Source organism: Salminus brasiliensis, chromosome 11, assembly GCF_030463535.1.
Source record: "Salminus brasiliensis chromosome 11, fSalBra1.hap2, whole genome shotgun sequence".
In the NCBI taxonomy this organism is placed as follows: domain Eukaryota; kingdom Metazoa; phylum Chordata; class Actinopteri; order Characiformes; family Bryconidae; genus Salminus; species Salminus brasiliensis.
This window is the reverse complement of record NC_132888.1, coordinates 21,583,474-21,597,891: the sequence shown is the minus strand read 5'-3', so window position 1 is coordinate 21,597,891 and position 14,418 is coordinate 21,583,474. Positions and strand designations below refer to the sequence as shown.

The 14,418-nt window shown below is 43.4% G+C and overlaps 1 protein-coding gene across 5 annotated transcripts in view; it reads left to right on the top strand.

Moving 5' to 3' along the window:
• arhgap32a (Rho GTPase activating protein 32a) overlaps positions 1-3,978 on the top strand; it is a 33,665-nt gene extending 29,687 nt beyond the window's left edge. For all 5 annotated transcript variants that reach the window (XM_072692157.1, XM_072692161.1, XM_072692160.1 and 2 more), the window contains one exon: positions 52-3,978. In XM_072692157.1, the coding sequence (XP_072548258.1) occupies positions 52-2,378 (2,327 nt within the window). In that variant the 3' untranslated portion in view covers positions 2,379-3,978. The remainder of the gene's footprint in view (positions 1-51) is intronic.
• Positions 3,979-14,418: the final 10,440 nt, after the last annotated feature.

The following is a 14,418-nucleotide window of genomic DNA, read 5'->3' as shown; positions in this document are numbered from 1 at the left end:
TTTCATGATTTATAAATAAATGCATGATTATTTTACTTTTCTAATTCATAGGTGCAGTGATGTTCGATTGCACTCCAGGCCTGGTGAGGTCTGTGTCTCTCGTTACCCCCCAGCCTTCAGTGAAGAGTGCTGCCCGTATGCTGGCTCTGGCTTTGGCTGAGTCTGCCCAACAGGCTACCCGGCTGAGGAAGCGAGGGAGTTCAGAACCACCCACTCCTATTTCTCCAGTACATCTCCAGGATCCACTCTCCATGCTGCAATGGCCTCAACCGTCTTCTCTACAACCTCAAACATCTACTACTAGAGAGGACCGCTGCAAAAACTGCAAAACCTTTGTAGGTCCTTCAAGCACCTTTTCCACTGAAAGCCGCACTGACGCTGGTAGCCTACAGAGCACCTGCGCCTGTCATGGCAGTGAAAGTGGACTTAGCTATTCTGATGGAGGTGATTTGTCTTCAACAAGTCATGGAGCCAGTGTTCTCCCTCAGGACATATCTGCTGGTAAAAGCCTTGACGTGGGTCAGGCCCCTGAGAACCATGCGGCCATGAGAGAGAATGTCCGCCATGTTGGAGTTGGTACAGATGCTGGAGGCACAGACCAAAGCTCTGAGATGGAGTCCTATAACAGCCTGAAACCCTCTCTCTCCCAGGCAGAGAGCTCTCTCCATTGCACCTCTGAGAGTCAGACAGCCACGGCTGCTCTCTTCAGCAAGCAAGTTGCCAATGCATCCAACTTCCGTGCTATATTAGCTGAAGCTTCCATGCCAGCTTCTGTGCACGAGGTTCTTCCACATGCTCCAATTACACCACCGAGTTCAGGTTACCACTACAGCCCCAAGGAGGAGAATATGCAGAGGTCTATTGGACACATGTACCCCCATCATTGGTCGAGTCCAGCTGAACAGAACACTTCATACATTCAGCCTGACTATGTGCAGCACCAGGCCAAGATCCACTCCAAGGACCACTACAACACCCTGGCACCAAGGTCCCTCCACCAGTCCATTAAATACAAAGGTCAACCGAGGGATGAATACTCCCCGGGTCGTCTTTACAGACACGGTGGACCAAGATACCCGCCAATGGATGGCGCCTCTGTTTACCCCACCATCCGTAGGGTACGCTCCATGCATGCACCACCAGAGGACAAATTTTACTTCTACCAGCATCCGTCCTGCCAGAACAATCCTTACCAGATACCGGTTCCCTCAGATATCCACCATGTGCGGCCTTACTTTGAGGATGGTAAAGTTCAGTATAGGTACAGCCCCTACTCAGAGGCCCGATATAACAATATGGATCAATACAGAGTAAACAGCCACGGGTACAGCCACTCCTACACCCTCCGTAGGCTACCTTCCCATCCTGGCAGGGTGATGAGTAGTATCGAAAACTATCACAACCCTTGCCTCAACCCACCTTTCAGCAGAGAAGGCAGTTTTATAAAACAAGATGCTGGTCAGCTGCCAAGAGGGAAGAACAGCTCTCTGTACAAGATGTTTGATTCTGGTTTGTCCGATCAACATTATGGTCCATCCAATCGACAAGGGAATGCAGGCAGAAAGCGACTGCCTGACCCTGCTGTGGCTCAGCCCCATCTTCAGAAAGGGAGCCAGAGGTGCCAAGAAACGATGCACACAAGGAGCAAGTCTGATTCAGGCAAAGATCTGCTTATTTCCACCGAAGGGGCTGATGGGAAATACAGAGTGACCATGGTGTCCCATTACTCTCCTGAGCACCCACTCTCTGAGCCGGACATATCCCTTCCCATCCAGTTGGAGAGGCAAGGGAGTGGGCATGTTGCCAAAACCTCCCTAAGGCTAAAGCAAAGCCGCTCCATGTTCAACTATCCACAGCATGTGCTGGAGGCCCAACCACTGCCACGCAACCTGACTCTGCATAAGGAATACAGCTGCCCTGATTTTAAACACCCTGATTCCTCCGAAGGTGGACCTACCCGATTTCACACCCAGGATAAGCAGATGTTTAAGACCCTCCGAAGTTATCCTAAAGAGGACTACCAATACATCTGGGTCAAGGGGCACGATCTGCAGAGATCGGAGAGATCACAGAGTGTGAAAAGTCGTCAGCCACCCGGCCGGGCTAAAATGACTCTGGAACGAGATCATAGACCCTCGTATCCTGCCCAGAGCAGGGCGAGGACTCGCAGCATGTATGTGCCGTCTCGCACCGATTACTTGGATGGATATGTGTCTGTGCAGGCGAAAGTACCTAAGCCCAGTCGAATGGGAACTGGCGTTTTCCCTAACTACGGTTGCATGCCCCCTCATAGTAACAGACTGTACTCCACAGCTGTGGGCCAAGGAGGATTTCTCCATTCCGAGCTTAGGCCCGAGACTGAGATATATGCCGAATGAACAACGTTTATCGGAATTTTAAACCTCAGAAGTGTATAAAAAAGAAAAATAGCCTCTGCTGGCCAGTGGTCTTTTATTGTTCAGAGATTACTGTATAAAAGAGAAAGGAGCTTTAAAAGTTTATTAATATGGTGTTCATTTATATCATTTCATATTAAATCACATCAAATAACACACCTCTTACAGAGCTAGGAGCCACTCCATTCGAAGAGTCTAAGACCCTGTTTACACCCAGTCACTTCATGTGATTAGTATCTGGATTGTATCCTGATAAGATTTTCACCACATGCATTTGCAGTGCTGTGCTTAAGACTGTTGCTGTCTCAAAATTCATGATTTTCACATGCCGTCGTCCTCCATGATCATCTTCTTTGCAGACGCTGATCACATGCCCAGCGACGCACTGCACGGGGCGGTGTTTCTGACACAAATGTGTCTCAGGCCTCCTCCTGAAGTGGCTGAGTGATGGGATTTGTATCTAGTTATGAGTCTTGGGTGTGTTTACCCTTGCATTTTGATGTGGCTTGGTCTTATCCAGGTATAATCCTGATACTCAAAGACATGTGACCAGGTGTAAATGGGGCCTAAGTCAAGTCAAAGGTTCTGCTTGAGAATTTTTCTCTTGAGATTTTTTATAAGATATGAAGAAGTGAAGTAATTTTCTGAAGTGGAAATCTTAAACTCTGAAAATATTAATTTTACCACTGAATGCTGGGCAGGGATAACAGTCCAGAATCTTGTAGTTTACATGCGTATGCTGATTTCTGCATTGCTGAAATAGTTTACATGGTTCCTCCAGAAACATATCCAGAGAAATGATTGATGGTTCCGGTTTAAAGTTGTTGGTTCCTCTTAATATATTATATTTTAATTATATTTTAATTTTCTGTGTTTTGACGATATGCTTGGACAATGTGAAGCAGATGATATTTATTTTTGGCCTATAAAAATGGAAGTATTCCTATGTACAAAACAAACAAACCATAGAAATGACGAGATATTCTAAGCTGTTTCTTAAACTCTAAAAGCTAAGGTCTTAAACTCTGAAATTCTGAAAATTCGAAAGTATGGTTACAGTGTGGTTTCATTCTCAAGCAGTGCCTTTGTTGTGTTGTGTATCACTTGGTGGTGTGTCTCCCAAATCTGAGCAATGTGGAAACCGGTGGTGATTTAACATGGAATGCTACACATCTTTTTGTTTTATGCACTGTACGCACTGCATACCTTTTTACACAAGGCTTTTGGGTGTGCTTTTGGGGGAGATCACTTCACTCACACTCACTGCGGGAAATAGGGATGTTTTAGTTGCTTTTTGGGCTTGTTTATCTTGGGGTTACATTGGTTCTATTATCGAAGGCTGGGGATTCCAAAGTATTTGAAATATTACAGATATAAAGATATTTATTTTAAGCATATAAAATGCAAACTGTGATCAATTTTCTTGCTTTACATTTCACCAGAGCTCCACTGCATTTCCTCATTCCTCTCCTGTGTTTATTTATGGCTGTGAAAGTGTATCACAGTTCAACGTGTTCAGATGAAACTAACCGATTAAAAGTAAAACAGCTATCACAAATTGGAGCTGAAATTGCTGTTTGCCCAGTAATACTGTATCGTATGAGCCTCTCGTGGTGGTGAGTTGTTGATCTTTTCCTGCGACTTTTGCTTCTCTGTAGTTGTCGGATAGGCAAGCACTTTACAGTTAGGCCTAGCGTGCGTTAGGTAACGACAGGCACTTTAAGAAATCGGATGTCATCATTTCGTCACCTGGGTATGCAAAGCAGGATCGAAGACGAGAGTGACCCTAAAACTGCCGACCACTGGCAGACAGACGGGGTCATGTGAGGCTGAACTGACCATTAAATGGTTACAAATGGAAATATGTAAATGAATATATTCATTCAAAATGAGAACTCTTGCAGTGTTGTTCAACAAATGTGTACTGTTCTTTATTCTAGATTCCTATGTTGTCTACTCCTTTTTATGTTGTACTATTACTTTCATTAAAGTTATCTATTCAAAATCACAACACCTGCATCCTTGTTTAGTCTTCTTTAAAAGTTTAGACATCAATGAGCAATTATTATTTATTTTTAATTTATTATGTTTTCTGTCTACACTGAAGCTTGTGTTTAGTATTTCATTATATTACTCAGTTCAGTTCGTAAGTACTTGAGTTTTCTGGGGACACACTGGAATGCAATCTGTGCAACAGACGTTGACATTTCTCACTGTGGTTTTTCTCCCATTGGTTAAAAAAAACAGCTGGTAGTCACGCTCCAATTAAGAGTGTCTTATATTAATTACTACTTTGGGCTCTGAAGGGACTCTGGCACTTTCTTAGGCACTGTTACAACAAGACATTCTACTATTATGGTGGTAGTTGAGTTAGAAATATTCGCATGTAATGGGTGGTCTGTTCTATCTCAGCTGTTCTGAAATATAGTCCACAGCCTCTTTAGTTTCAGTCACACTGGATGTAGAACATTACAGATACTGGAGTCATGCTGTTTTACAATCTGTCAATCTGTCAGTCATCTTGTCGCACAAGCAACTCTGCAGTCTAGGCAAGTGTGTGTGTGTGTGTGTGTGTGTGTGTGTGTATTGTTGCTGTTCAATGAAAAATATCAAAATCTCCAAAATGGTGACTTTACAGGGGAAGGCAAAAATGGCCTTAACTATGAATGGAAGTCAATTTAATAATAACAGTTTATTCCAAAGACCATTTCTATTGGTCTATTCATCCATAATTATTTACATGGTGTACAGAGCAGCTTCAGGGTTCAGACCATGGTGAAAAATGGAGATGCATTTTTTTTGGACAGCAGTAAGCTATAAATATAATTATATTAATTATATATATATCTGTAATAAATATGTGGGAAATCTAAAAAAAAGTTTTTCTGTAATGGTAAACTAGTAAACTGATATTTATACACTTTACATTCATAAGAAAAGTCAGACTATATTTTAAATCTCAATTTGCACTGTATTTTATTCTCATTTAGAGCTCATTTACTTGACCTCCGCTTTTCTCCCTGTGATCCTAGAACAACAGATCTTCTCAAACTAAGGCTCGCCTGGTCTCCTCTCAAACAGCACACATGTTGAGTTGATTGTTAAAAATCTTATTAATTATAATCTGACTGAAGTTTCACTGGAGTGCTTTTAAAATCATTTTCAGTAATAAGCTGTAGAGGGCGCCACAGCACTGGAGAAAGATGGAGGGCGTCCCAAGGATCATGCATCAACCTTTCTCACTACTGACATATCAGTGCCCTTTTAACTTCTCCAAATACAGAACTAGAGAACTGCAACTGCACTAATTAACTGCAGTAACTGCATTACAGATTTATTCCTGGAAGGTTTTGTATTGAACACAGTTCATATAAAAACATCTTTAAATGTTTCATCAAGAAGAGAAAATTCTCCACCCTCCCATGAATAAGAGTCAACTCCAGTACTGGTTCCAAATGAGTCAATTCCGAGAGCTGGTTTCACGCAAATAGGCTTAGGAAATAAGATCTAGCTAGTTAATTTAATATGTACACTATTACCCAACGACAAATACACTATTTTATTTGCACTGATAGTATGAATGACATGGGATCTTTAACTTACTGCTCTCTCCTCAGTTGTTCCTTAGGGACACAAGGGCTGTGTCCCAATTGCGTACTACACACTAACACTGCTAGGTATACACTACGTACTATTCTTATATGTGTGTGTCTTGAAAACCTGCGAAACAAGACAAGACAACCATGTTCACTATTAGTGTTGGACACAGATGGAATTTGGCCTCCATGCAGTTAACACCCCCAGTGACAGTGAGCACATGTGCCCAGGAAGGTGGGCATCTATCGCTGTGCCGCCCGGGGAGCAGAGAGGGTGAAAGGCCATGCTCAAGGGCCCAACAGTGGCAGCTTGCCGAGCCCGGGTATCGAACCCACAACCCTGTCATCAACAGAGAGATCATCATACTAACATACTAACAGAAGTAATGAAGCGCTGCTACACCATCACACACGTCACTGTATCAGTTCTCCAGCAGCACTTGTATAATCACTATCTGCCATTTTCCCCCCAACTGTTCCAGACTTGAGTAGCCCCTCCTCTTGCCGTTTCGCATTGCATTGTGGGATAATAGTGTACATCGTAAGCATACTCAAAAAACGGCCGCTTCTGAGTATGCATCTTGGATGTTTGTACCACATACTTGAAAACTAGTTAGTATTAGTAATAAGAATGCAATTGGGATGAACCTAATTTAACATCAACAGCTATTTGACATTAGCAAGGAGATGCTGGGAGTAGAGCTGGGCAATAAGGCGATATTTTATCGTATCGTGATACATTTAGTTATTGTGATAATATGATTTTCTAAGCATATCGGGGTTATCTGCTAGTGCTTAAAAAACACTGATCAGTTTATATTACAAACAGTGTAATTAGATTAGTTTAATTAGATGAAGAGCAGCAGATGTTAAATAAAAATCACTGTGTTCAGTACAAGTTTTTAAGAATCGCTACTGATATTTTAGTCTGTGATGTACATGTACTGTGATAAACATTGTGTAGTGCGAAAAAAAGTCATGAAAAAGTCATGAAATACTTACTTTAAATATTATAAAGTATTTTTACCTTATTGGCCAGCTCTACCTGTGAGCTAATGCTGGCTAAATTAAACAGGGTAGCTTAAGTAAACTGATTGATTCCCCTAGGTCAGTTGATCTGGTGTGTGTCCAGATGTGTCCAGCACTGGCAGTGCTGTTTTAATGTATCCAAGTTTAGTACAACATGTCTCTGCGTCTCTGTGTGGAATCGACTCCGACGTTTTGAAGGCGTCCCTCGATTCCCAAACAATTAGAATCTGAGAATCGACTCTTTTTTGATTCAAATCCAAGCCCCTGTCTGAGAGTCGAAGAGTTTACCGGCGATGTAGCTGGAACATAGCTAGCTAACACACCATGCTGTCCTAAAAGAGCACCTCTACAAAGCGAAAGTGCAGTGTGTGTGTGTGTGTGTGTGTTGACGTCTGACCTGTGCGATGTGTCCTAATGTTTACAGCGAGAGTTTCAAAGCCGCCGCTAGCTCTCATTTGCATGTTAAGGAACGGTTACCATGGTAAGGATTGAAAGGCTTGTATTTCTTCACCAGAGTAATTTTCCTGTCCTTCACTTTCAGCCAAATAGCCCGTGAACCCCGCTGGCTTATTGTGAGGGAACCGTGTCGTGGCTGTCAAGCTTTTCAACACAGCAGCAGGTTCTAACACCGAGGCAGAACAAGCTGCTTAGCTCCGACCTCCACACTGGCCCGGTGTTCTGTCGAGCTGCGCTACCCAGCGATATGTGCTACTTAGCGGCCTTGCGCATGCGCAGACCGACAACTGTATTATACTGTTTTCCATGATTTTGTCGGATGATTTATACAGTCTTAACTTAGTTATTATTTTCTTGAGTGTTTCAAAAGTGTACATCGCGAAATAAATTAAACAACAAAAATAAATACAAAAATTAATTCTCCTTAAATTACCTTACCCCTGATACAGGGGTAAATGCCGGGAGCATTTTCCGACATGGTGCTTTTCCCTGTTTACTTTTATTAGTCTTTTATTTAGGCAGCTGTACCTATGAACATACACTAAGGGATTACACTTAATATACAAAATAACGCAAAGTCAGCGGGCCAACTGGCCAAATCCAGGAGCAGCGGAGGGTGAGGGTATCCACGCACGGTGAAGGCAGCTCACAGGCGGCACCGATGGCCCTGACCTAACCCTCTCAAGACCTCTGTTTATGTACTCTCGCACGCGCAGCCCCCCCTGCGCCCTTGGATTCGTGAACGCGCACGCGCGCACCCGCGGCACCGCAGAGCTCGTCCTTGTGTTTGGACGGTAACACAACAGCCCTCAGCTACAGGTTGAATGAGAGGCAGCAGTTTCTGTGGCACAATGGGCACAGCAGCGAGGCAGTCATGTAGACCAGCGGATGCCCTTGAGAGAGGCGCTGTTCTTGTAGCTAGCTAGTTCAGCTGCGTACGGTGCGTGTTTTCCCTTGACCCAACTCTCCGAACTCTGTCGGTAATAAGTTGTGGCAGGGAAGGAGAATTGCGAATACGACTGCTTTTCATTTGCCAGCTTCGGTACTGTGTCCATTTTCCATTTTCTGTGATTCACTATCAGGCCAGCAGTCCTCACGCAGCTTTGAGGCGAACTGAAAGGCAGAATTGAATATTTTCCACTTTTATTACGATTTCCATCTTTTTTTCTTTTTTTTTTTGATAACACAACCACTACTTTTGTTGTCAGGAGATATTTTTTCAGGAAAAAGACCTCATTCCTGACTCTCTGCTCGCTTTTAAGGAGAGTGTTTTAACGCTGCTTCCGGCTCGTATGTGTGACCCGGTGCAGGTGTTATAGTGAGGTGTACCGCAGCCTAGAGGGCGCTGTTGATTTCCATCGATGCAAGGCGCGCTCTCGACCGGCTGGCGCATGCTCGAGCACTTCTCTACCTGTTAAAAACAGGGCTGCCAACACACACACACACACACACACACACACACACTTTTTCCTGAAATAGGATTCAGGCTGGACCAGCCCTGAATTTTCATTTTTTATTTATTTTCATTTTTACATATATTTTTATATATTTATGTATATTTTATTTATTTAAGTACTGCTGTCTGGGTAAAACTGGGTCCTTGGGTACCACAATTTCGTTCCACCCCATGTACCACATGTGATGCGAATGACAATAAAGTCTCCTTGAATCCTTGAATCCTTGAATCCTTGAAAGGACCGTGGTGGGGTTAGTATTACCTGAGTTTCATCGCACTGCAGTTTTTAACTCTGCTTTTATTTGCTAAGTGAATGGTTTATTAGGGGCCACTTCAGATCAGACTGTTGAGCATACGGGCACTTTCTACAACTGTCTTTATAAGGATTAGTAAGGATTAGTTTAGTCCCCACCATTTAATCAGGAGAGAAAATAAGGCGGTTGGTGGGACAACTTCCCTTCGCCACCTTCTTACCCTACAAGTTGTTTAAGGGTTTGATGGGATGCTCATGTCTGGGGTAGGATGCTGATCATCAAACATCCTGACCTCACTAATGCTATTGTCGCTGAATGCAATCAAACCCTTACAGTAATGCTCCAACATCTAGCAGGAACTAGACATTCTCTGGACAGTAGAGACAGTTTCTCCAACAAAAGCTGGATAAACTTTTTTTTTTTAGTACCCCCAAGGAATTAGCAAGTGTCCCAATACTTTTGTCCATATAGTGTATAATATATTTAGGAATATTGTGTATTGCGATGTGTAAGGATTTTAAAGTTTAGTCAGGAGAGAAAATAGGGGGGTGGTGGGACCGCCTTCTGACCCTACAATGCTCATGTCTGACATTTGATAAAACTATTAAATAAAACATGCTAATTTTCATCAGGCAATTAATTCATTTAACTTGAAAGAGGCTTTAATGAGAAGATATGTAAAAAGCCTGCTGCTTTATCCTCCTACAAAAAAAAAAACTGAATGTGGGCTGAATCCCAAGAAACTTGAAATTGTGGAGCTGCAAGGCAAACATGCCATAAAATTTGAACTCAGTCTGGAATATGAAATTATCTAATAGAGTGCTATATATATATATATATATATATATATATATATATATAAAACTGACAGTAACCATATCTCTGTATGTCTATGTTCTTAAAGGGAGTGTATAATGTATGTGCACTGCTGACAAAAGGAAATCATGCACTACGCATGGAGTGGATTCACTTCATTAGGCTCCTCTGCTGCTCATGCTTTTGTGGGCGTATGGGGTTGTGATTGGTCCTGGTGAGGGAAGATGGTGCTTTTGTGTTCTATGCAGTTGCTTCAGACACATATCAGTGTAGGAATGATCGTTAGCTCTGCACGAGGAGCAACGCCAGCTGACCACTTTAAATCCCTCCTCAGGTGCCGGCTGATGGCCCCTTTTACCGTTTGCGGTCCGGCATGTCACTCAGATCCCTTTTGGAACTGATTTTTGCTGAAGCACAGAAGTTTGTCGCTGATGTTCTACGCGTGTGCTAAGGAAAGCGGTTTAGAGTTCATGTCAATGACTTTTGCTGTTTGTCATGTACCTCCCCCCACATCAGAATACTTTTATATGCTTGGATCTAAAAAATGAAGCAAAATAGGGAGCTTGTTGAGATAGCAGATGGTTGCGGACCTTGATGCAGCAGGCTCTCTCTCTTCCTCTCCCTCTCTCTTTTCACCGTTTATCCAGGTTCATTCAGGGTGCCTCTGTGGATTTATCTTGTAATCTAAACCATCCTGCTCTGGCAAGCCCCTTCAACAGGGGGTTGACTCAAGTACCACCAGCACCAGATAGGCCTAAATAGCTCACTGGAGAGGGACCTAGAGCAGTTCGTTGAGTAATACAGCCAGGAGCTGTGCTAGAAATGCTGTTCCCAGGTGGAAAGAAATTAACATCTTTATAAACAAATAAACAGTGTGGTATCTTGAGCCCCTTCTGTTTATGCGGAGCCCTCTGAGTTGATCTTCCTTTCACCCTCTTGAATGCAGGGGATGCTCTTAGCAGACATCTGGAAATAGCAGGCCTTAAGGAGCCATAGAAGCCTGTGTTCTATTCTTCAGCATCGTTTGCTACAGTAAGAGCCGTCGGTCTGTAATTACTGAGTTCAGCTGAAAAATAATAATCCACTCGTTGTCTGATCCAGAAACTAAATGACAGAATTCTAAAAAAAAGGATGAAAACCAGTCGTTAAAACCATTCTTGCACACCAAACACGATTTTTCAGCAACATTATTTTATTTACCCCCCGTGTTCAGGTTTTCACTTTCACGAGCAACAGGAACTCTGTCCACCAGTCACTGCTGTCTCAATGGTTGACATAGCAACAACCTAGCTGAGTGAACGGTATGGTCCCATTAAAGAGTACACCCACCCTCAGTATCACCCAGTCTCCCACCCTCTCTGCACATTTGAAAAATGCACGTTATGAGGGCGATAACAAGCATGTGGAGGCAAGGCTTAGTGAGACACGGGCAGGATAGAAAGTCGCCAATGGCAGGCTTTTCAGCGTTTGGAAGGTCACCGCCCACCGCTATGTAATAGAGGGTATGCGTGTATGATCATGACCCCCGAAACACGTAGGAGCTCAGAATTCGGTGATGAGTGGGCAAAAAACAAGCCCACCGTAGTCGAGCTGTCTTTAACTTCAGCAGATGATCGCTTGTTTTATTCCCTCTTTGGCTGTCTCCCTTATAAAAGCAGCCATGTTGCCCAACTACAAGTGGTATGTTTCAGTGGGAAAATCCTCTCTGTTGCATCATCAATTGAGGCGGAGTTACAGGTGCAGCAGAACTGGCTTTCCAACCACTAGGGGGCACACTAGCCAGGTTTGGATCAGCAAAATTGTAATCTATCAGTATCGAGTGGCTTTAGTTGGACATATTACTTTTAAAAAACATCGTCTTCTACTTTTTCATGTATGATGCAAGCAGCTTGTCGTGTGGAAGGTGTGGGAGGGCCATCCCTCTCACCTAGAGACAGAGACAGAGACAGAGACAGAGACAGAGACAGACACGCTAATTATGCTTTCTGGGACTCCCAACCACAGATGACTTTGGCATCACTTGGGACTTGTGTACACAGCACCACCTGGGAGCGCTGTTTGGGAACAGTGTTTTACGGACACCACTTCTTATGAACGCTTTCAGATACTTTAAGCTGCTCTCGTTGCTGACATAGATGTGCAAATGCGCGCGTACACACACACACACACACACACACCACTTGTCTAGTCCCGTAGAGATGTACTGCCAATGGAATATGGCTCCCTAGAGCAGATTAACAAGAGCATATTGGCATCATGCCTAAAGCCAGGCGTGGGCTAAAGGAGTATAAAGCCCCCCACATTGAGATGTGGAGCAGTGGAACTGTCCTTTGGAATGATGGTGCTCCATCCAGTTGTGTAGTTGGGGATGAGGTGGGGTGGGATCATCCAACATCCTAACCTTACTAGTGCTTCTATCGCTGAATACAAAAGTCCTCATAGTTGTAAAACTGCAGCAAAAACACTGTAACACTGTCCTCTCATGTGCTGTTAGCAAGCTGAAGAGATTGTAGCCGGTTAGCTTTTAGCCTTGCCCCCCACTCACTTTCTTGGGTTTTCTGGCCATTCAAAAAATAAGCTGGTAGTTTCCCCTCTCACGTGTGTTTAGCTCCAGTTTGGTTCAGATGAGGTAGCCCTGAGAGATTTTTTTTTGAGGGAGAGGATGTTTGATTGAAAAGAGACATGGCTAGTGTTAGCCTTTAGCCTAGCACAGATCACTGTTTGCATTGACAGCTTTTGCTTCATTGCATAACGAGTCCCCTTTAAGCCGCCCTTCTGCAGACACTGGCACAAGAAAAGCCACGGTCACAAGGTCTGGTTCACCACATAGCAACCTGTCTCGTATATCATCACCACCACATTCTCCATTGTGTCAACACTGTTAGGTAACAGTCTTGGGGTTTTGGAATTGGCCCATTTTACAGCTCTGTTTTGGTTATGCCTGATTTGTGCCTGACAGTGTTTGAGGTTCCCGGCATGTCACTTCCATAACTCCGTATTCAACGACGCCAATAAATATACCATATGACATGGTAGGACACCCCTAAACCAGGAAAGTCAGTGTGCCACTGTATTTTCAGACAAGCTGGCACTGAGGGGGGAAAAAGGCATGTCCTAAAACTGAAGATAAAAACTACTTTTGCTGACAATTAATGCGGTTGTGACCCGGTTCAGATTGTGCTCCCACCTGGATGTGTTGGATGTGCTAAGACGTGAAAAGATGTGCAAAGACGTGTCTTCATAAAAGATACGAATGGGAGAGCGGGAAAGTGAGGTGGTTAAGGAGACTGTCACAATAGCTTATTTCAGAGGATGCCATTTTCAGCTGAAATAATAGGCCAGCGTGCATGCATGTACCCGTGCACACACACACATTATCTATCTCCCTCTCTCTCTCTTTCTCTCTCTGTCTTTCTCTCTCCACATCCTTCACCCCTGATTATACATTTGAGATTGTACCTCTGGCATCTGCATGCTGATGACTTGATTATCCACAAGAAGCAAAGCTCTGATTTTCAGTTTAACTCTCAGTGGAACAGCCGTGCCACAAAACGCACCGGCAGCCTCAAACCCACGACTGAAACACTGCACAGGAACAGATTTCAGCATGTTATTCGCCTGTCATTTTCATACAGTACCATACAGTAGTGGTGTAGAGGAGGGGGCTATACGCTATTGTGCTCCTGTCATGATATACTGCTGTTCATTTCTCAGACAGGGCAGTGCATTTCTTCCGATAGTTAAATAATAGTATGGCCACTAACATGTCATCATATTTGTGCCTCCTCCTATAAAAGAAGCATGTAGCTGATGGTTTATGGTTATTTGGAAGAATTCTGAGGTAATCTCCTTCTTCATTACTCCATCCACTCCGTGCAATATATAACGCACCAGTTCTAAAATCCCAGAGCATGATGCTACCACCACCATGCTTATTGGCTGGTACAGTGTTCTTGAAGTTACATGCTTTAACAACCTAATCATCATCTAATCTTACCACACAATGTTTCCCCGGAATGCTTTTTTTCTTTGTCAGTGTGGTCAGCAGCAAAGCAGTTCATGGCAGGCATGGTGTTTTTTGGGTTGTCCCCCACCATCCAACTTAATTCAGTCTCAGCTGAGGGTGACAGGGTGAGTGGCTACACCTCTCAATATCTTGTCGCTGTGTACAATTGTTCAACTGATGATCTTAGAAATGGCTCTAAAAGAAATGTCAGGTATAATCTATGAACATCCTTCGCAGATCTGCACTGAGCTCCTTGGATTTTCCCACTGTGTGTCGGTCAAGCCAATATGTGCTGTCAAACTTATGTTTTCTTCTTTTAATTATTCTTAGTTTTATTCTGTTTCTAGTTATGAACATTAAATATGTGTTGTACACTCATTCTGTCCCAGAAAAGCAGTTTAAATAAATA